Genomic DNA, 23,628 nt, shown 5'->3' with positions numbered 1-23,628 from the left:
TGAATTCCTAGGGAGCTAGAGAGAAATTCTAACAGAAATTCTTCTAATTTTGGTAGTAAAGCCTCTGGAGGAGAATGTGGTACTTGGAGTCAAGAATACGTGGGTTCAAATTCTCATGCCTGACACTCACTATGTGACCGTGAGAGAGTCATATCACCTGTGCTAATACCTGTAGTAAAGTAGCTATTTCAGGTCTGGTTATGAGACTCAAGTAGGGGTAATGTTTAAGGCAGCCAGACATGGTGGACAAAGCTCTGGGCTTGTGGTCAGGAAGACATGGGTTCAGAATGCACTGGCACTTAGTAGCTATGTAACCAAATCATTCCATTTTTATGAGCCTCAGTTTCCTCATCTATAAAATGGGGAGAATAATACCTATGGCACTGACTTCACAGGGTTGTTCTGATGCTCAAGTGAGATGTCTATAAAGCAGACATTTAAAACTTTAAATCATTATATAAATGCCAGTTGTTACATTAATAATAACAATAATAAACAATGCTGGGCAGGGAGTCTGCAGACCTGGGTTGTCTTACAGCTATTCCCAAAGTTTTCACTAACTTTTTCTCTCTGGGCCTCATTTCCTTTGTCTGTAAAGGGAGGGGTTTAAGACCCTTTCCAGGACCTAATTTTTGTGATTTATCATACTGTGAAATCCCAATAATAAAAAGCATGCTGAAATTCCTGCCAATGCTGATGAAATTGTATGTTAAGGGCAAAAAACATGAATGGCTTTTGTGGTTAAAAGTCACAGAATGTTCTAACTGGAAGTCAGCTGGAGGGAGGGGATGCAGTGGGAGGGTGGGCCTTATGAAGACCAGAGGAGAAAATAGTGGAAGAAAATGAGAAGGCTGCCCTGGACTTCTCTGTTCATAGAGGATCAGGAAGAAGCTTTCCTCATAATGGCCTAGCAAGGGGTACAATATTGCTGTACCCATTATACAGAGGAACCTGAAAGAGCTAGGAAGGAAGGTGAAGTGATTTTCCCACAGGACAACCAAAGCCCAAGTGTTTGGGTCCCCACTTGAATCCCGGTCTTCTGTCTCCAGAACCAATTGCTTTTTCTAGCACAATGGGCAAAACAAAATGCTCAAACCCAGCTGGTGAGTTAGTGAGTTAATATGTGAAGAAACTTCATAAATAAAAATAGAAATCTGGCTATGCACACTCTCTCTCTTTCCTTTTTTTTTTTTTTTTATTGGCTAGGCAATGGGGTTAAGTGACTTTTCCAGGGTCACACAGTTAGTAAGTGTTATGTGTCTCAGGTCCTCCTGAATCCGGGGCCAGTGCTCTATCCACTGCACTACCTAGCTGCCCCTCTCTCTTTCTTCCCCACCTCCCCTCGTCCCCCTGGATTCAGTTTCTAAGTTATGCGTATAAAGTATCTACCATTGTGAGTTATGTTTTCTTGAGCAGTGGTAGTCAGTCTTTGCTGAAGCCTGTTTTTCCAGCTTGAATGACCAGGTTGGGCTAAAGGATTGGGTCCTTGCCTTAGATCTGGCATGGTGAAGTCATTTAATTCCTCTCTACTCAGGTTTCAGAGCTACTCTGCCCCCACCTTTTCATGAGCATATTGGCAGAAATGATGCAAAGAAACATTCTTGGTCCCACCTAGGCAGGGTCAGTGAATCAGCAACTGAAGTAAACACCTGCTTATGTATCCATCCCCACCTGCCCAGGACTAGGTGTCCTGAAAGATGCCTGAGAGACAGGCTACGGGCAGAGAAGTGTCAGGAGTGTCAGGAGACCTGGGGTCTAGATCTGATTCACTAATATCTATAAGGGTACAGTAGAAAGAGCAATGACTTTGGAGTCAGGGGACCTGGCCTCAAATCTCCCTCTGGCAGTTGCTACCTGTGTGATGATGAGCCAGTCATTTGATCTCCTTGGCCTTAGTTTCCTCACCTATAAAATAAGAATACTTTGGATTGGATTGATTGGTTTGGATTACTACTACTCCTACTACTGCTACTACTACTAGTTAGTATGCTGCTACTACTACAACTACTACCATAGCACCACCACCACTACTACACTACAGCTTTTACTACTGCTGCTACTACTACTGCTGCTACTACTATACTACTTACACAACTACTACGCTATTACTGCTACTACACTACTATTATTACCACTATACTACCACTTGTGCACCACCACTACCACATCACCATTACCACTACTACTACTACCACCTATAATTTCCAAAGTGACTTTGCAATTCTTAAAGTGCTCCAATCCAACCAATCCAATCCAAAGAATTCCAAATTCATTCATGCCTAACTGTCCTTTTTGAATACTTAGCATAAATACTTACCTGTGTATTTTGTATCTTGTGTGTGTGTGTGTGTGTGTGTGTGTTCACCCCACCCCTACCCCAGTAGGATGAATACTCCCAAGGAACAAGATGAGCTTCATTTTTTGTCTTTTTTTTTATTCTCAGTATTTAGTAAACAAGGAACTTTATGAATGCTTGCTGAATTCGATGGAATTGGACCAGATGACCTCTAAGATCCCTCTAAACCTAGAACCTTTAACCTACCCTACCTACTTAACTAGGAAGTAGAGTGTAGTTGAAGAGATGAAGTTATCTAAAGCATCTGGAAATCCTATTAAGGAGTCGTCCACAAATAAGCAAAAGGCTGGAGAACAGTCTGGATGGCCACTGCCACCCCACCCCCACTCCTTTAGTATTTTGAAGAAGTCAGTCAGGTTCAAGTATTTTCTTTCTTTCAGAAGAAAAACAGTAGGGATTGTTCTCTATGTTTGCACCTGTAGAAAGGTTTTTCCTTTCATTTAAGATTTATAGACAATCAGACAGATAATGGACTGACTGCCCACTGGTTATCACACGTATAGGGTATCCCCCAAAATCTTAATGAAGCTTAAACTTTTGAAACTTAATACTTTTGGAACACCCTTTATATATTTACACATTACACATGTTTAGTGTGCCACTGTTAACTATGCTTATGTGTGTATATGTGTATGTTATGTGTGTATAAGCTTTAAAAGCTTAAAAGTGTACTAAGATTTTTGGAATATCCTGTAAAGATGATGAGGTCTTCACACACACACACACACACACACACACACACACACACACACACATTCTGTTCCTCTAATTACACCATCAGGAACATAGAATTCTACAGTGTTAGAGCTGGGAGGGATTTGAAGAGATTATCTACTTCAGCCTCTTCATTGTACAGATGGAGGAAAATGAAACCCAGATGAGAGAAACGATTTGCCTACAAATAAAACAGCTGGACTCAGAGAGAACTAGAAGGAATCTTAGCAGCCATCCAGTACAGGAAGATTTGAGTTCCATTTCTGTCTCAGACACTTATCTGTGTGCCCCTGGGCAAGTCATTAATCTTTTTATCTGTAAAATTGGAATAATAGCACCTACCACACTCAGGTCTTCCTGAATCTAGGGCCATTTAAGTCTCTTCCTACTCAGTTCATCCTCCACTTAGCTGCTAAGGTGACTTTCCTAAAGCATAGGTTTGCCTGTGTCAGTCCTCTATTCAAAACAAAAAACAAAGCTTTGGTGATTTCCTGTTAACTTCAGAATCAAATATAAAGTTATGTCATTCAAAAAGCTCTTCAAAGTTGACCACTTCCTGAAATTGCAGCCTTCTTATACTTTCCTTCCTCTTTCTACTCTACAATCCAGTCACATTAGCCTATTTGCAGTTCCTTGAACATGTTTCTTAATCTCCCATCTCCATGCATTTGCACTGGCTATCTCCCATGCTGGACTGTCCTCCTTCTTCATCTCTGCCCCTTAGTATCCCTGATGCCAGCTCACATCCTATGTTTTGTAGGCGCGAGGCCTTCTCCTATCAGGTTATCTTTCATCTACTCTTTAAAAAATTTCTTCCCATGTTGTTTCCCCTACTAAAACATATATTCCTTGAGAATAGCTACTCATTTCGCTTTTCTTTCTATCTCCAGCATGTAATGTAGCTCATGGCATGCAGAAAATACTTAATAATAATAATGACAGATTGTTACTGTTTATATAGCACTTTAAGGTAGTTACATAGTACAGTGGCCTGAATTCAGATATGGCTTCAGACACTTTCTAGCTGTATGACTCTGGATGAGTCACTTAACCTCTGTCTGCCTCAGTGTCCTCAACTGCAACATGAGAATAATACCTTTAAGGTTTGTTATGAGCATCAAATGAAATAATATTTATAAAGTGCTGAGCACAGTGTCTGGCACATAGTAGATGCTACATAAATGCTACCTTTTATTATTGTTGTTGTTTTCCAAAGTTCTTTACATGTTATTTATTTGTTCCTTAAAACAATTCTGTGAGGTAGTTGCTATTATTTTTTAGTAATAGTATTTTATTTTTCTCCCAATTACATGTTAAAACAAATTTTAAAACTTTTTAAGTTTTGAGCTCCAAATTCTATTCCTCCCTTGTAGTTGCTATTATTAGCTTCTTTTTACAGGTATAAAAAACTGAGACTGAAAAGGAAATTAAGAAACTTGCCCAGGGTGAAATAGCTAAAAGTATTTGAGGCAGGGTTTGAACTCTGGTCCTTCTGATTGTGAGTCTTAACATTCTGGTGCCTGATTAACAGTGATTGATTTCCATTTCTGAACTCTTCCCAGTATACCCTAGGATGTCCAATCCAGAACCTATCTATAGTCCCTTTCCTGGTTTCCTTGCAGAAAGCTAGTGTGGGAGTTGGGAGATGAGAATTGTGGCCAGGAGGAAATTCTCTCCTTGGCAAGCTTGAAACCCTCCCTATAAAGCAGCAGCTAGCTTCTGGACTGCCAGGCCTCAACTGAGCCCAGCCTTCAGCCTAGCCCTAGCCAGAAACAAGACACAACTTAATAAGATTTATTTGTTTTCTTTTTATAAGTTCATGTTTCCTTATTGCCTTTTTATAGTTTGGAAAACTACAGATGGTTATTATAAAAGTAACGAGTTGTATGCTCTGAATTACTTAGGGACGAATGTCAGGGAAATTTTTGAGTTTGATTTTTGTAAGAGCCAGTGGTTCAGCGAAGCTCTGAGGCAGGTGGTGCCTGCAGTACTATGGAAAGAGCCCTCGATCTGGAGTCGGAGGACCTGGGCTCAAATCCTGGCTCTGCCACTCAGAGATAACAAGTCACTTTGGGCTGGTAGGTGCACGTGTGCATTATTGTCTCTGTTAATGCACACATATCATCCTGAATTCCCGTTTTCTTAGTTCTGCCACCTAAGAAAATGGGAATTCAGGTTTCCTCTGTAAAATGAGGAGGTTAGACTAGATGATTTCAAAGGTCCCTTCCAATTCCAAATCTATGATCTCCAATTTGTAATCTAGGAACAACTAGGTAGTCCAGTAGATAGAGTGCCAGGCCTGGAGTCAGGAAGACTCGTCATCCTGAGTTCAAATCTGACCTCAGACCACTTACTAGCTGTGTGCCTCTGGGCAAGTCATTTAACCCTGTTTGCCTCAGTTTCCTCATCTGTAAAATGAGCTGGAGAAGGAAATGGCAAACCACTACTGTATCTTTGCCAAGAAAACCACCAAATGGGGTCATGAAAAGTCAGACACGACTGAAATGACTGAACAACAACAAAAACTTGTAACCAGAAACAAAGCATCAATGAGAGATGAACTGGAATCTGAGAGGCAGCGTGGTTGAGAGCAACAGCTCTCAAAATTTTTGGTCTCAGGATCCCTTTATACTCTTAAAAATTATTGGGATTAAGATGAGCGAAAGTCTTATCTCAAAAGCTCAGTCTTTTCCCTTGAACCGCAGGGCCTCCTTGGCTGCATTTATGTAAGTGGTCAGCACTTGGGCAGAAAATGTAAGCTAGGGGGCTGGAAGCATTTTTATTTTTGTTTTTGTGTCTCCAGAGCTTAGCACAGAGTCTGGTACCTTGTTGTTTTTTAGTTGTTTCTGATTCTTCATGACTCCATTTGGGGTTTTCTTGGCCAAGACACTGGAGTGGTTTGCCATTTCCTTCTCCAGAGCATTTTACAGATAAGGAAACTGAGGCAAACAGGGTTGTGACTTGACCAGGGTCACATAGCTAGTAAATGTCTGAGGCTGGATTTGAACTCAGGAAGATGAGTCTTATTTGCAGTGTATCCACTGAGCCACCTAGCTGTTCTAGTCTGGCACCTCAGAAGTGCTTAATAAATGTGAATTGAGAGGCAGCTAGGTGGCACAGAAGATAGACCACTGGACCTGGCGTCAGGAGGACCTGAGTTCAAATCTGGCCTCAGACACTTGACACTTACTAGTTGTGTGACCCTGTGCTAGTCACTTAACCCCAACGACCTTGCCCCGCCCCCCCAAAAAAGCCAAATAAATGTAAATTGAATTGTATAAGCCTGGGACATGTAGCACTCATCTAAAGTCCCTGTTTCAGGGAAGGCTGCGGCTAGTGATTCACTGGAGTTCCAAGCTTTGGTAGTGCTAAATCAGGCACGAATATGATGAGCCCCTGGGATCAGGGGACCACACCAGGCTGCCTAAGGAAGGACAAACTGGCCCATGTTGGAAATAGAGCAGGTCAAAGCTTCTGCACCTACCAGCAGTGGGGTTGAACCTGTGAGTGGCCACTGCACTTCCAGCCTGGGTGAAGTAGAGACTGGATCTTTAAAAGGACAAGAGAAAATTGCATTATTCATGTGTTACTTTCCCCTGGTGATTGCTTATACAAACACCTATACAAAGTATCCCAAAAGTAGCTTAAAACTTCACTGAAACTTTTGGAATTCTCTGTGTATCCATATGATAAAAACAAAACAAACTCTGGGCCTTGCGTATAGTAGTCACTTAAAAACTGTTAGATGATTACATTTCTTCTTAGCCTCAGTCTTCTCAGAGGCTGATCCTACTAATGATTTTTATCTTTGCCATTCAGTTCTAAAAAAGTCCTTTCTGAGCAGAATTCATTTTTTTTTCCCATCCAGATTCCTTGTATTTTTACGGTACCAGAGTTATTACAGCTATCCTCTACTGACCTACCTGGAGTACCCAATCCTCATTGCACAAGGTAATCATTACCTTTGGGGGGTTTTTTGGACCAGTCCTAGGATTGCATTGGTAAAAGGAATTCCCTGGGAGGAAACATTCTCTAAAAAGTTCAGAATGGCCCTTGCTCTACGAACTGGAGTCTTAAAGAATTCCTGGGAATACTGGAGTCTTAAGTGTCTTACCCTGGGTCACAAGCTATTGCGCGTTAGAGGTGAGACTCCATCCCAGGTCTCCAGAGTCTGTTTGTTATGTTCTATTTTAAATATTTCTTTATCTCCTCTCTCACTTCTGTCTACTTTTCTCTTTCAGATATCATCCTCTTGCTATGTGTTTTTCATTATAATGGAAGCATGAAGCAGGCTATCCCATATATTGCCATGTATCCTTTTGGTATCTTTAAGAAGCCGAAATCCCAGTGGTATTTGTTATTCATTAATAGCATGTGAATTGTTGTTTGGAGTTTGCTTGGTTTTCTTAGGTGGCAGAACTAAGAAAATGGGAATTCAGGATGAGATGTGTGCGTTAACGAAGACAATAATGCACACGTGCAGTGCTTTAGTTCACTGATTTCATACCATAAAAGTGGGTCTTTCTTCCTCCAGCATAGATGGCAACCTCTTATGCCTTAATTACCAAATGATTTCACGAGTTGCTTGTCTTGCATTGAGGGTCTGTTTCTGCACAAATTCTAGTGAAAGATCACCCATTACTAAAAATAATGGTTTGCAACTTTATTAGTTTCAGTCAGGCATTCTTATTCTTGGTGTGTCATGGAACCTCTTGGGTAGACTAATGAAATCTATGGACCTCTGTTTCAGAATAATGTTTTTAAATAAGTAAAATAAGTACTTAGGATTACAAAGGAAGTCAAGTATATTGAAATATAGTTATCAAAGGGGGCAGCTAGGTGGCATAGTGGAGAGAGTGTTGGACCTGGAGTCGGAAGACCTGAGTTGAATCCAACCTCAGACACTTGCTAGCTGTGTGACCATGGACAAGTTATTTAATCCTATTTGCCTTAGTTTCCTCATCTATAAAATGATAGAAGGAAATGGCAAACCACTCCATTATCTTGTCCAAGAAAATCCCAGATGGGATCGTGAAGAGTCAGAAACGACTGAAAAACAACTGAAGAAAAGACTTATCAGAAAGTTTGTGGAGCCCAGGTTAAGGTCTCTCCCTGGTTTAAACTGTTTCATGGGTTGCATGGAAAAACAGTATAAAAGTTGTCACTGGATGTAGGACGGGAAAAGTCCAAACAATGAGATGGTCTGAGTACCCTGCCCTGGTCAGATTAAATCAGGAATATCAGGTGATGCATTTTAGGAAGGACATTTATAAGCTAAGACGTGTTCAGAGGGGAGGTAGCTAGAATGTTGACAGGCCTCAGGTCTGTGCCACAGGAGAATTCATTGAAAGAATTGAGATATTTAGCCTGGAAAAGAGATTTTAGCTGTCTTAAGGATTTGCAAGGTGAGCATGTGTATTATACATCCTTTTATTAAGGAGATTTGTTCTGTGAAGTTTGGATTCAGTCAAAGGGCCACACCTGAGGACCTAGAGGGCCACATGTGTCCTCAAGGCTTCAGGTTCCCCACCCCTGATAGACTTATTCTTCTTGGCTCCAGGGGGAAGAACCTGGGGCAGGAAGTTGTAAAGAGACAAGTAACCCCAGTGTAAGGAAAATCTTCCTTTTTTTTAGGCAGTTGGGGTTAAGTGACTTGTCCAAGATCACACAGTTAGTAAGTGTCAAGTGTTTGGTCTGAGGCCATATTTGAACTCAGGTCCTCCTGACTTCAGGGCCAGTACTCTATCCACTGCACCACCTAGCTGCCCCAAAAATCTTCCTAACAATGACAGCTATCCCAAAAAGACAAACCTCTGTGTGTTGCCTGGTATTTTCAGTTTTTCTGCAGCCCTTCTCACAGCCCTTGGGACCAGGCAATTCTCAAAAATTATAGAATTGGATACCTTAGATTTGAAAAGGACCTTAGCATTTACCTAGTTCATTACAAACCTGGTTAAGGCTCTCCTGAAAAGAGGACATCCAGTCTTAGCCTCAAATATTCTTTGAACTTAATTGCTGAATTACTTGAGTACCTTCGTGAATGGGGAACTCACTTCCTCACAGTGTAGCCTGTTGTACTTTTGTAGCATTCTAATTGTCAGGAAGCTTTTCTTCAGATTGAGCAGAATTTTGCCTTCCTATAATCCATACCCATTGCTCCTTGTTTGCACGTCTGTGTGACCATGGGCAAGTTATTAACTGAGATTCTTCAGATATTTGAATATATCATGCCCCCTATGCCTCTTCTTCCTCCCCTTGCACCCCCCAACAAGTCTTCCCTTCTCCAGGCTAAACATCTTCAGTTCCTTCAGCTGATTCATGTAAGGCATGATCTGCCCTCGGACCATCCTGGTTACCCACTTCTGGACATGATTTAGTTTGTCTGTGTCCTTCATAAATATGGTAACCTTCTGGTGAGAGGAGGAGGAGGAGGAAGAGGAGGGTCAGAATGTAAGTGACATAGTATGGAAATGGCCAGGAGAGTGAAAGTTCACCAATCAGAGGCCGTGTAGCAAGGGCAGAGTCTCAGTTCTGGTGGGAGGAGGTGGAGGACCAGAGTGCAGATAGCATGATTTAGAAATGGCTACAAAGTTGTAAACTGTAAAATTTTCGCATGAACAAAATTAACAGAGCTAATAAGTGTCTTGAGGCCTGATTTTGACTTAGTAAGATGAGTCTTCCTGACACCTGACTCTATCCACTGCACTACCTCACTGCCCCCAGATACACTGATACAACAATATTTATTACTGGTAAACATTGGTGGAGATATGAATTGGTTCTGCCATTCTGGAAAACAGTTTGGAGCTATACTAGAAAAGTCATTAAATTATATATCTCTCTGGCCCAGCAGTACCATTTCAAGGCTTATTCTCCGGAGAGATCAAAGATAGCGGGAAAAATGTCATACATAGAAATATATTGTAGAACTTTTTTATGGTAGCAAAAACCTAAAGTAAGTGTCTATCAACTTAGGAATAGGTGAATGTAATATAATATTATGGTACCATTAAGAAATGGTAAGAATTTTTAGAAGTTGGTAAGATTATATGAACTGGTGTATAGCAAAGTGAGCAGAACTAATAGTATATTTTGCACAATAACTACAACAACAAAGAAAAGTAACAAAAAAGACATGAGAATTCTGATCAGTGTATTGGCCAATTGATTTTAGAGGGCTTAATGTGAAATTCAGGTGCTGGGCTATGGGTATAGAATAAGGCATATACTGTATTGGTTTGTTTTGCTTTACTGTCTTTGCTTGTTACAAGGAATGTCTGCATTGGTATGTAAGAATGGTAGATAAGTAAAGCATCAATAAAACATGTATTTGGAAAAAAAAATTCTTAAATGTGGTGCCCAGAAGTTAACATAGTACTTTAGATGTGATCATTATACTTTCATTCATGTGAATAATAATATTATACCTTCTTTACTTGACCTGAAAATTAGCTTCAGGTCTTAAGCTTCTTGGAAAATAGTTAAAGTATTTTGAAGTTAAAAAAAATATATAATATAATAAGCCCCACACTTATCTTTGTGTAAATGGCAAGGCTGCAATTTCAATAGAAAATTCATGCTCTGATAGTCACGGAAACTTGTCCACACAACTGTGTGGGTGCTGAGAGCACCTTCAGTTGTGATGAGGATCAGGCATTCCATGTAGAGCTGGAAAGAGACCTTGAGGGTCATGATCCAGTCCCACTTTTATATTTTACAAATGAGGAAAGTGAGGCACAGCGAGAGACCTTTTAAAGATCCTTTTTTTTTAAAGGAAGCTGTTCCCAACTTCTCTTAATTCTACTACCTTCTTTTTGCTAATTATTTACTATTTATCTTGTACATAGTTTGCCTTGTATGTATTATGTTTGCATGTTGTCTTCACCATTAGACTGTAAGTTCCTTGAGGACTATCTTTTGCATCTTTTTGTATCTTCAGCACTTAGCACAATGCCTGGCACATAGTAGATTCTTAATAAATATTTATTGTTTAATTTGCCCAAGGTCACATAGTGTATTGATATCAGTAGGGAGTAGAATCCGAGATTACTGACTTCTAGTATTAGGATCTACTATTATTACAACTTGAAGATGTACCTGTTCATAGCACTGCCAGATATGATGTTTGGAGATTTATGCCACTTTGGGTAGTGGGCAGGCGGTCTGGATCTGACTGGGTGCTTTGCACATCCATAGTAGGTCCTTTAGTATCCCACATAGTATCCCATTTATTGGGATGCCTCTATATTCATCAAAATTTACTGAACACAGCTACTTTTTTACGTTGTTCGGGGTGGGGAGGAGGGGGAAATAGAATGCTTAATTGCTGCTGTGAGATTGCCTTTAAAATAGGTATAATGTCTCTTTAATTCAGGAATCACTAAGTCATAATAACATTTGCAAAGCACTTAGCACAGTAACTGCCACATAGTAGGCACTTAATAAACTCTTACCCCTTTATTTCCACTTCCCCTCTTCATTCCAGTTCTCCTAATAATGTACTTAGCAGCAGAAAATTGTTGCATACGTTAAAGGTTCTTGTTTCCATCCTATTGAGTGCTGAGTAGATGTTTACTAAAATCATCCTTTGTCTTTTCTAAAGGAGAAAAGCTAAATAAATGTCTTCCCAAATGCAGCATAATACGAAGACACAACTGGAGATAATGGAGAGAAAACTCAGTTGGGAGTGAGGAAGAGTTTAGTGAGGGTTCTGTTACTAACTCTGTGCAACCCTGGGCAAATTCCTCCATCTCTCTGGGCACCTGAGGGGAGTAGTAGTAGGCATTTTATTTGCTAAATTGTTTCATTGATTCATCCCAAAACATTTGTTATGCACTTGCCTTGCTAGGTAGTGGAAAAATTGCAAAGTGTTGGTAAGACATTGTTATCAAATCACAGATTTCGGGCTGAAGAGACCTCAGAAGCCATCATTTGACAAATAAAGAAAGAGACTCAGAGTTGTTAAGTAAGTCTCCCCAAGACTTCACAGGTTGTTAGCATCAGAGGTGGAATTGAAACCCAGGTTCTCTGACTCCAGAGATGGCGCTCTTTTTAAAAAAAAAAATTTTTTATTGATATCATTTATTTTGATATCACTTAAATTTCCCACTGTATCTCTCCCTCTTCCCCCTCCCAGAGAAACATTCCTTATAATAAAAAGTTTGAGTAAGGCAGAAAAAACTTAACATCAAAAAAATCTGATGTAGCCCTTCATGCTTGAGTACGCAGACATGTGCAAATGGGAGGGGAAGAGTGTCTCCTCATAGCACTTCTTTGGGGCAAAGCTTGCCCTTATAATTTCACAGCACTTAGTTTCAGTTGTTTTGGTGGTGTTCTTTCCATCCACCTCTTTGTAGCCATTGTATATGTTATTTTTCCTGCTAGTTGTGGTGGGACACATCTTAACCTAATCCTTGCTTCTGGGAGAGGATAAGGCTGGAAGAATCATTTGAGTTCTGTATTTCTGACCTGCGGTAGGGCTAACTCCAGTGGGGTGTCCACATTAAGTCTGGCACCAATATAACAAGTGTCTCTGGGGAGGGCCACCAGGTAGGAGGGGCAAACCAGCCCAGATCAGGAAAATGAATCCTGTTAACTTTTCTGTGCCTAAGGGCAGTTAGATGGCACAAGTGAACAGAGTGCTGGGCCTGGGGTCAGGAAGACGTGAGTTCAAATATGGCATCTAATACTTCCCAGCTATATGGCCCTAGGCAAGTCATTTAACCTGTTTGCCTCAGTTTCCTTATCTGCAAAATGGGATAATAATAGCACCTATCCTAGGGTTGTTGTGAGGATCAAATGAGATAATAATTGTACAGTGCTTAGCATAGTGCCTGCGTATAGTTGGCACTATTCAAATGTTATCTATTAGCCGTTATTATTATTGCTCAGCAGTGGGTTTGGGCCTGAATGACTGCTGCACTTCCAGCCTGAGCAAGATAGGGAAGACCTAGTCTTGATAAAATGTGTAGTTTTCCTGGTTCTGCTTATTCTCTTTGTAGTTGTACATTTTAAGTCTTTTTCCATGTTTCTCTATATTAATGTTTCTTGTAACACAGTAATATTCCATCACATTCATGTATAATAGCTTGGTCATCTACTTTGTTTCCAGTTCTTTACTACTACCAAAAGAACTGCAATAAATATTTTAGTGTTATATGGGACCTTTTTGTCATTGACTTCCATGGAGTATATGCTTAACAGTGGAATGTCAGGGTCAAAGGATATGGACATACTAATTACTTTCTTTGGCATAGTTAAGAATTTGCCAGAATGGCTATACCAACCCACGGCTCCACCAACGATACATTAGTATGCCTATCTTCCCAACAACTTCCCCACCCCAGCATCAACTATTCTCATTTTACTATCTTTGCCAATTTTCTGGGTTTGATGTAAAACCTCAGAGTTATGATTTTTTGTTTCTGTGTTTTTGAAATGTTCTTTCATGCGGCTTTTATGTTTGTAATTCTTTTGAGAACTGTTTGTCATATCCTTTGACCATTTATCTTATTGGAGAATGAGCTAGCACTCTTTGCACTCCATGAGGCTATTTTACTTCCCCACATAGAGTTTATAATCTAGCTAAGGATCATAGGATTATAACACTGGAGCTGTAAGGCACCTCAGAGACCATTAGTTCACTGTTATTCCCCATTTTCCAGTTGAGAAACCTGAGGCTCAAGAAGGTTGCCTTACTTGCCCAAGTAAGAGTTCACAGGTGGTGATAACCAGAGGCGGGATTCGAGCCAAAGACCTCTGACTCCAGAGCAGATGCTCTTTCCAGTGTCGCATACTGCTTTCCTGGTCCCCATATGGAGTCTCTATTCCAGAAGAAGATTAAAAACAGATAACCATAATATACAATTTGTGCTTTGAAAGGCAAACATTTTGTATTGGAGGATCTGGGTTGGTTTATTAAGTACTTATCATGTACCAGGCACAGTACTAAGCCCCAGGAATACAAGTCAAAGCTTAATACTATTAAGGGGGAGCACATAAGAGGTATGGACAGGACCGATACAAAGTAGATACAAGGTAATCTCAAAGGAGAAAGGAATCATCTGGGGATACAAATACAAAAGTCCCTTAGCAGTGCTTGAAAAATAGTAGGTGCTTAATAAATGTGTTTTCCCCCCATTTATTTATTTATTCACTTAAGGAGTTGACATTCTAATGGGCATAGAATACATATTGGGAAGTAATAGCCTAGAAAAAATGGGAGCTTTGTCAAGGCAGTCACAGAGATTGTATACAGAGCCATCGGGCAGTAGGTTGTCATGGCCTTTCCGGCAGCAATGTGTGATTCGATTACTGCTGATTGAGCAGTTGTCGTGATTCTGTCACAAACCATATGCTGCTGTTGTGTGATTTAACACTCTGCCAGATTTCTGGGTGGATGGTACCTCTTGACTCTTCAAAAGTGGATAATAGACTTGGCAATGGTAAGTTTTTCATCTCAGTGAAAATGTTTGTGTATCTCAAACTTTCATTGTCATAATCAACATTTCATTCTTTCATTGTTTGTGTATCTCAAATTTTCATTGTCATAATCAACATTTATACTATAAAGTGAAAATCCTTTGAAAAATATCAAGTTCTATATAGATGCCGTGAATTATTATTCTTGTCATTTAAATCTTTTTGCAAAATGCTCCCATTTCCTTTTTTTTTTTTTTAACATGGTGCTTTCTAAGCATTACAGAATTCATTTTTTACTAGAAACAATGTCATCAGAACTTATTATGGGCCAAACTATGTTTTTATGGATTACTCTAGGAACCTACTCACCACTTCAAAACATTTTTCTCGGATACTTCATTTTACATTTCACAGATTCTCAGAATAGTTTATTCAAAATAGAAATGGATTGAACAGTGTCATCATAATAGGTCTTATGGTACTGACCTCGAGTGGATTCTGGTCTTTGAAGCCTTAGTGTTTATTGGTAAGAGATTAAATTATATAGGGAATATGTAATGGGGCCAGTAAATAGCTTCACACCTCTTTTTATGGGTCAGAGGTTTGTAGGTTTTTAGCAACAGTTCCAAAATGTGAACTGCAAAAATTAATTTTAAAAAATTATACTTAAGATCTGTCAGTGAACACAAATACCAAAATATACAAACAAGAGCAAAAGAAAACATAAATAAGACTGTAAATCATTTTATGTGATATTGAAAATTTTATTTTCTTTATATATTATGTAAATTTTTTCAGTTTCTTTAAAAATGTATATAAATTAGTAATAAAATCCTTATAGAGTTCTTTTCAGTGTATTTAGCTGAGCTTTGCTGTCCTTCCTATATTTGTAAGTGGTGTGGATATTGTTTGGATTGTGCTTTCTTCACTTGACATCATCTCATACAAGTCTTCCCCCCACCTTTTGGTTTAAACCTGTGATTTCATCAGTATTAGCAACTTGACTGTGAGTCTTATGAGAATTGCCAGAGGGCAGGAGCAGTTAATCAATCAGCATTTATTAAGCACCTATGATGTACCAGTGGAAGGTTCTAGGGAATAACAGGACAATAATCAAACAGTCCCTTCTGAGCTTTCTTTCTGTGTAGGATAACAATATATGCAGATATGTATATGTGTACACATATATACACATATGTACATACATACACACATACACACGGCAATTGTTTTGAGGGGAGGCACTGTCAGCTAGTGGGGATCAGGACAGGCCTTATATAGGGGGCAGCTGAAGGAAACTGTTCTCAAAGTAATTACAGTGCAGGCATGGTCACAGTTAGTGTATGTGCAAAGCAGGACTTGAAGCCAAGTCTTTCAGACTCCAAGGCTGGGACTTTATCTCTTATAGTTATCTCTTCCACATCACAACTTTCCGCATCGTGGTTTCAATATATCATAGGTTGCATAAGAAATTAAATGGGGATTTTTGGGGAATTTTGTGGAAGCTACAGACAACACGCAAAAGCCAGCAGATGATGCAGAAAAAGTTTAGAAACTCAGAAATGCATAAAATACATGTATAGTATTTCATAATATCAACATGTTTTATCTTTTAATACCATAATAATTCAGACTTCTCTGGTAAAAAGGGAGGGCCCAAACATTTACATGGATTTTCCAGATCACAGGGGCGCCACACCCCTAACCCACACAATGTGATAGGGATAACTGTATACGTCACTGTACCTCTCAAGTCTTCTCCCATTTCTTATGATGTAATAATATCCCATTACATTTATTTACTACAATTTGTTCCATGGTTCCCCAACCAGCAAACACGTGGTTTGTCTCCAGTTTTTTGGCCGTTACAAATAATTTCGTCTTTATAAATTTAAGATTACCAAGTTGTTTTCCTCACAACTTTGTGAGTTGGTAGTACAAATATTATTATCCCTATTGAACAGATAAGGCAACTGGGGCTCTGTGACTTGCTGAGAGTCGTAAAACTAGAAAGTGTCTGAGCAGATCACTAACCCATGTCTTCCAGTTCTGAACCTAGTATTCTATGCACTGGACCAGGCTATATTTCATATATAGCACAGATAGGTTAACAAAGAACAGCAAAATTTTCTTTCCTTGGGATGGTCTGGCAATTTACTCTTGGCAAAAGGGAGTAGTATGACTTTACTGATAGTTAGGAAAACTGTCCTTAAACACTTTGACCCAACCCTAAAAGAAAAGGGACACTGAATTGATAAGATACTCCCATCCCCTGCTCACCATACCCAAGACTCTTGGGCTGTTTGTTGGCAGTTTATTTGCCCATTATTGGGTAGACCCAGACTTTGGAATCCCTTGAAAAGTGAGCTTTGTTCTTTTCTATTTCTGCCTTCTCATTTCTCTTTTGATTTTCATTATGCAGGATTTTGATTGGCTAATCTTAAAAGTCCCACCCTTTTCTAACATTCCATGATAAATTTCAGAAAATGTCAGTTATTTCAACTAAGTGATTTGGGAATTAATGATGCGCTTGAGCATTTTATTTTCTCTTTTTGCCTTTTTTTTGCCCTTTTTTTTCTTTTTTTCTTTTTTTTTTTTTTTGGTGAGCAATCGGGGTTAAGTGACTTGCCCAGGGTCACACAGCTAGTAAGTGTCAAGTGTTTGAGGTCAGATTTGAACTCAGGTCCTCCTGACTCCAAGGCTGGAGCTGTATCTACTGCGCCACCTAGATGCTCCAGCACCTTTTTTCTTAACCTTATTTGGCTCAGTGGCACTTGAGGCAGTATGGAAAAAACCACTAGACTTGGAGTTAGGAGACCTGGTTTCCAGACCTTGCTCTGTCATTTGTTGGATCACCTTGGCCAAGTCACTCTCCTCATAGGCAATGGCATTTCATTTCCCATTCCAACCTTTGCACTGGCTCTCCTCCTTGGTTGGAAAACAACCGTTCCTCACCTCCACCTTTGTGAAACTTTAGACTTCAAGATTCAGTTCAATTGTCACCTTCCACTGGATGCCTTTCCTCAAGGCTGCTAGTGCCTTCCCTTCCCCCTAAATTACTTTGTATTATTTTGATTACAGTACATCTATTTAGGTCCATGCTGTCATCCCCACTGAAGGCAGAAACTTGTGTCTTTGTATCCCAAGTGCCTAGCCCTGTGTTTGGCACAAAATTGGTGTTAGCTGATTGAATAGTAAGGATGTAATTGGCTTGTTGGGAGAATCTTATGAGGTAATATATGAAATTTAAGAAGTACTGTGTAAATATGAGCTATTGCTACAGTTTTAAGTGCTTCTGTAATTACTACAGGGGTGTTGCTACTTCTTCCATAACACCACTGCAGGTGGTAGTAGACCAGCCCTATGAGTTGTTGTCCCTGACCCCCCAACCCCCACCAAAGACCCTCTGCTGGCCAATGTTCTTTCTGGTAATGAACCTCTCCAAGCCTTGCTAGGCTGCTAGGTTTTGCACAGTCTGTACCTGAAGCTCTTCCAGTTGGCTAAGACCTGCCACACTTGAGTTTTGCTGGCATGACCTTTGAGAACCCAGGTTCACTTCCATGCTACAATGGGGCATCAATAGAAGTTATTTTAAGTGCTTCACATCAATAATATTAATTATCAGAGCTGTGATTGGTAATTTTGGCACCAGGAGAGCAGTATGCCTGGGATAAGCAACGTGAAAATGCCCTTAGATTAACTTTATAATTCATGATGTGAAAATAATACCAAATGTAATTAAGATATTCAGTTGAGCAAGAGGGAGAATTCATTATTAGAGTAACTATGCCTTGTGCTTTCTAAATTTTCATGTCCTGCTTAAAAAAAGACCCAGTTGCCTTGGCTGGTTAGGTGTATAGATAGGACAATCTCAACAATGCTTATCACTTATTTCCAATGGTAGGAGACCTAGGTTACTTTCATTCTGGATTCTGCCATGTGAATATAGGTGAGTCCAGTACTCTGGGCCTCACTGGCCTCTGTACAGTGAAGTATTTGGGGAAGGGAATTGTGTAAGTTGAAGGGCATTGGATTTAGAGCTAGGGCAGAGGGGCTAACATTGAGGCTATTTCTTTCTCATTTCTAACATTAAGAGATCTTTTCTTTCTCCTTTTCCACATTAAAAAAAGAAAAAAGAAAGTGAGGTGGAGCGTAATGGGTAAAAGGACTTGTCCAGGGTTATCCAGGGAACAGATAGAGCTGAGATTCAAACCTAAGTCACCTGATTCCAGAGTGCCTGGGTTTAAAAAGTTGACCCTGACCACCTCTTGATTTCCATAGTTCAGGTCCCACTCAGCAACTAAATTTTAAAAGGTATCCATTTAATCATTCAGTCTCAAGCATTTATTAAGTGCCTACCATGGGCCAGACCCTGTACTTGACATTGGGGAAATAAGTACAAAGACTGAAACACTCTCTGTTCTGAAGGAGTTTTTATTTCCCAATATTTGGTAGATTTTCTGACCTCACACAGGTTGCCTGTCATTAGAAAAGAAACTTAGGCTCTCATGCTTGGTTAGCTGTTGGCAACAAACTAGATCTTGACTTTGACTCGTTCCCCTTTTCTCTGCAACAGAATTTGTGCACCTTTATTAGCGCTGCCAGCAAGTTTGCCCAGCTCCAGTACTTGTGGGAGGCAAGGGATTCTGGTGCAGTGAGTGCCCTGACCTGGACCATGTCTTCGTATACTTGTGCAAGTAAGGAAGCGGGGCAGGGGCCGAGGTGGGAATAACAATGTGCTGCTGAGTTGGGTAGTCTTAGGAATAATAAAATGCACTATTAATATCATAGTAATGTAACATATAATATGTATATTATTATTATATATTTGTATATTATTATTATATAAAATATACATTATATATTGATAAAACACTGTAAGATTTGTAAAGTGCTTTATAGAACTTATCTTATTCAATCCTCATAACAACCCTGGGAAGTAGTTGCCATTATTACTCATTTTGTAGATTAGAAAAACTGAGACTCAGAAAACTGAGAAGGGTTAAGTGACTTGTCCAGGGACATACAGCTAATAAATAGTAGGGAAGGGACCATATTTTAGACTTTCTGTATCCTCAGCAGCACAGTGCTGGGTACACTATGATGATAGCTTACATTTTTGTGGGACCTTAAGAGTTTACAAAGCAATTTCATGACTTTACTCCTGTGAAGAAGCCAAGGCAAATATCATCCCCATTTTATAGAAGAAACTGAAATTTTAAGACTTCTTGTTTAAGTTGTTAAGGAGCTGTCAAGGAGTGGAACCAGGTCTCATGTTCTTTTTGCCACTTTAGACTTCCTCTCATTAGTGAGTGATTAGTAATTAGTTGTTCAATGTGGGATGTTGAATTGGAGATAAAATTGGAGACTAAACTTAGAATTTGAAGATGAGCCATAGTATAATGGAAAAAGTGCTAGCTTTGGTATCAGAAGACTCTGGTTCTAGCCTATGGAACTGTGGGGGACTTTGTATAACTCATTCCCCCACCCCTACCCCTCTTTGAACCTCAGTTTCTTCCATCTTTAAAATGGTTTAAAGTACTTCATAAAGCATTATACAAATTACACCACACAACCATTATTACTTTTCTAGTTGTAATGGATTAGGCTTTCTTTAATGATTATCAGGATTGAGAAACAGAAAATTTCCAGTATAATTATGCCAAAGAGTAAGCAAATGTAAAAATTTGTTGGTATTACTCTATTCAGTTCATTGGAACTATATGCAGCCTTGTCTGGGTTCCATATTCTGGTTCTGAGAGGAAGTAAAAATTCTACAGCTGGGGGAGAGAATTACCCCAACTGGAAAGTGACCAGCAAATTGAGATGGGTTTTGAATCCTTCAGTCAATATTTTGCCAGTCATCTTCCCTATGCAATGAACATTAAGGTATTGGGTTGGATATGGAGTGAAAGGCTTCATTTCTGTCTTTGAGGAGATATAATTTAAATATTCTTCAAGAGTTTGTGATTTCATTGGTGTGGAAGGGCTCCTTCCACTGATGTCCCGTTTCTCTGACTTAGTTGATAGTTTTTAAGTTGCTGTGGCCCCCTGTGACTAGTCTTCTGGTGAAGCTAAACTCTCAAAGGGTGGCTCTTGGATACTAGAAATGGTCCATCAGTGGGCCAGAACTTCGTCTCTGCACCAGAGAGACACCAGAGAATTAAACAGAGTTAGTACAAGAGAGCATATAATTGCAAAAGTTAGTGGCTCCTGAAAGATTAAGTGGAAGATTTCATTTCAAATGTTAGGTGATTCTTTTCTGTGCCTGTGGGTATTTAAGGAAAGCTGCTTCCCAATTTGGCTTAGAACATCTTGCAGTAAAGAACTTGTGTGGAGTATGGGAGTGGGAATCAGGAAGTCCTATATTCAAATCTCATTTCTGCCACTTTTTAGCTCTGTGACTGGGCAAATCACTTAACTCGTCTGAACTTCAGTATCCTCATGTGTAAAACAGGGATAGTACTATGTTCTTACATTAACTCTCCAGACCATCGTGAGTCTTAAATGAGCTTTGCCGGCTCCCAAGAGCTATATCAATGTCAGCTGTTGTTAAAACTTTAACCTCAGTTTTATCTTCTGAAAAATTGGCAGAAGTGAGGGGGGTGGGGAAACAGTTCAGACTACATGATCTCTAAGGTCCTTTCCAGATTTAACATTCTATGATGGTGAATTACGAATTTTAAACAAGTTGTTCTCAGTATATTAACATAATTTGCATGTATTATAAAAATATTGCAAAGATGGAATAGTAACTCTGATTACTTTTAACTCATAGCAAGAGTAATAACAACTTTAATAACCACACAGGATCTTATGGGTAAGTAAACTTATGGGTAAGCATTCTCTCCTCTTGCCTTTCCCTAATACACACTTACCTTAATTTCGTAAGATAATTACATATACTCTTTTACTGTAATCCAGATATAAGGGGGGCAGTGGTATTTGTTAGCTCAGGTGAGTCTGTTGTAGACTAGAAATTAGTGAACAGGAACAGCTTCTCCTTGGTCTTAAGCAGTTGATGCTGGTACTGTGAAATTTGACCAGTTCATGGATTAAAAGGCAAGACTAAAAACGGTGTGCCTCCAGCTATAGACTTCCCTATAAACTTCTTGCCATACTTTTTCATTTGTAAAATGAAAGGATTTCCTAGATTATCTCCAAGGTCCCTTCCAGCTCTAAATCCGGTGAATCTCACAAGGTATCCTCCCCCTCTTCCTCAGGGAAGTGCACACTTTGCAGAAAGAAGTGAATGAAAGCTTGGTGGGTCATCCAGTCTCTTCCTCCTCCTCCTCCTCACACTGGGTTTGGGGAATGTGTGTTCTCTAGCATGTAGGGAAGAATCAGCAGCATGGTGATGTGCTGGCTTTAAGATCAGAGAACCTACATGTGAATCTAGATCTCTGTTCTTTACTTTAACCTTGGACAAGTTAACTTCTAGGTCTGTTTTCTCATGTGAAATCCCTTTACCTGAGATGAAGCTTTTAAACGTACCTGTGTCCCCTAAAGAATAATAAAAAAAGAGTAACTGGATTCTCCTTAAGCTTCCACATTTGAAAACAAAAAACTTTTCAACTTAAAGTATTGCCATATTTGTTTTGAAAATTTGTGCCTGATTTTGCTCAACTATCACAGCATGACTTCATTTCCCTGAGTATGTGCAAGTTTGGTTTAATAAGTGATTTTGTCTTCCATTTAAAAGAGAACTGTTCATATTTAACATTTTTGTATTTAAGTTCTATTAATATTTAACATTATTTTTGTATTTCAGTTCTTGTCCGTTTCCTGATCATGCTGGCTCTGAACATATGGGTAACAACTACAGTACTTCACTATAGGAAAACAGCTACAAAGGATGAATAACAGAGCATCCCCAGAATGAAATATAGCTCAAACTGGACCAAAAGAGAATTAATTTATTTTTTCCAGCATGAGTGAAGCAAGGTCATTTGGATATTAAAATCAGTATGATAATGGAAGTGTGGCAGCCTTACTATCTAAACACCTTTTTCTACCTTTCAGCTTGAAGTTAGAATATATGTGCTGTTCCCATTTTTCCTGTGGGACAACAGATTTGAACAGGGCAAGCTGGAGCTGTATCCCAAAGATTTCAGATTGTTAAGAACCAGAAGGGATCTTATTGGTTATCTAGTCCAAATCTGTCTTTTTACAGAGAAACTGTAGAGAGGGGAAAAAAAAGTCACTTAAGATAGTGACTTGACTCCTTGGCCAGTGTTCTTTCCACTTTAACCTCAAATTGTTTGTCATTAAAAATCTCACTGTGCCTTGGTCATTTCCTAAAGGTGATGAGATTATACTTGCAGTTACACATGGCAATTCCATTAATGTGCCTGGTTTCACATAAGGCCTCTATTATTGGAAGGGACACTTACACAATTATCTTCACTGGATTTTGAAACTAATATAGCTGGGCAAGACCAGTTTTTGTTTTTTTGAAAACAAATACATGCACTATGGGCTCATAAAATTTAGGTGGAAGGGACCTTTCATTGTACAACCTAGAAAAGGGCATTGATTTAACCAAAGATAAAGAACTAATAAGGAATTTGTTGATCCCCTAGTTTCAGTGAAGATATGAAGCCCAGGGGAAGATAAATGACTGGCCCAAGGGGTAGAATGAGTATTAGAATACAGGCCATACTAAATCACAGGGTGTTAATGACTGGTTCAAGTATTTGAACATGACCTTTCTAATATATCCACTGCTGCCATTTTGGCATAATTCCCATATATTATACCTTTCCTTCTTATTTGACCCTATCATTAAGTAAAATATGTGGAAGTGAAGTGTGAACTTTTCTCTTTGCTTTTGACTGCTTGTCTGCATACAAATCGGTTTTAAAAAAAGGTTTAAATTTAATTAGCATGTAAAATAAACATTCATACTTTGAACATTGGCTGGTTTAAAACTTTCATGAATTTCTGGGGGTCATGATATACATTTCAAGAATCTATGGGTACTATCGCTTTAATTTAATGGATGTTAAGAGATTTTGGGACAAAAATCTTTGGGAGCTCAAGTCATGGTGAAGCACTTCAGGAAGACTTGAGTGGAATTATATAGCTGGTAGCTTTTAAACTGCTTAAATAGTTGTCAGCCCTTTCAGAATAGAATG

At 39.3% G+C, this 23,628-nt stretch overlaps 1 protein-coding gene across 1 annotated transcript in view; it reads left to right on the top strand.

Moving 5' to 3' along the window:
- The window catches only part of PQLC3 (PQ loop repeat containing 3), a 30,608-nt gene extending 7,204 nt beyond the window's left edge, over positions 1 to 23,404 (top strand). The window contains exons 2-7 of the mRNA XM_027865501.1: positions 6,939 to 7,021; positions 7,312 to 7,381; positions 14,457 to 14,514; positions 19,068 to 19,188; positions 21,270 to 21,311; positions 22,263 to 23,404. Coding sequence (XP_027721302.1) covers positions 6,939 to 7,021; positions 7,312 to 7,381; positions 14,457 to 14,514; positions 19,068 to 19,188; positions 21,270 to 21,311; positions 22,263 to 22,354 — 466 coding nt within the window. The 3' untranslated portion in view covers positions 22,355 to 23,404. The remainder of the gene's footprint in view (positions 1 to 6,938; positions 7,022 to 7,311; positions 7,382 to 14,456; positions 14,515 to 19,067; positions 19,189 to 21,269; positions 21,312 to 22,262) is intronic.
- The last annotated feature ends 224 nt before the right edge of the window (positions 23,405 to 23,628 follow it).

This window comes from Vombatus ursinus, unplaced genomic scaffold (genome assembly GCF_900497805.2).
Source record: "Vombatus ursinus unplaced genomic scaffold, bare-nosed wombat genome assembly UNPS02014778.1, whole genome shotgun sequence".
NCBI classification, from domain to species: Eukaryota; Metazoa; Chordata; class Mammalia; order Diprotodontia; family Vombatidae; genus Vombatus; species Vombatus ursinus.
Note: the sequence above shows the minus strand (reverse complement) of the source record. Positions and strands in the feature narration are given on the sequence as shown.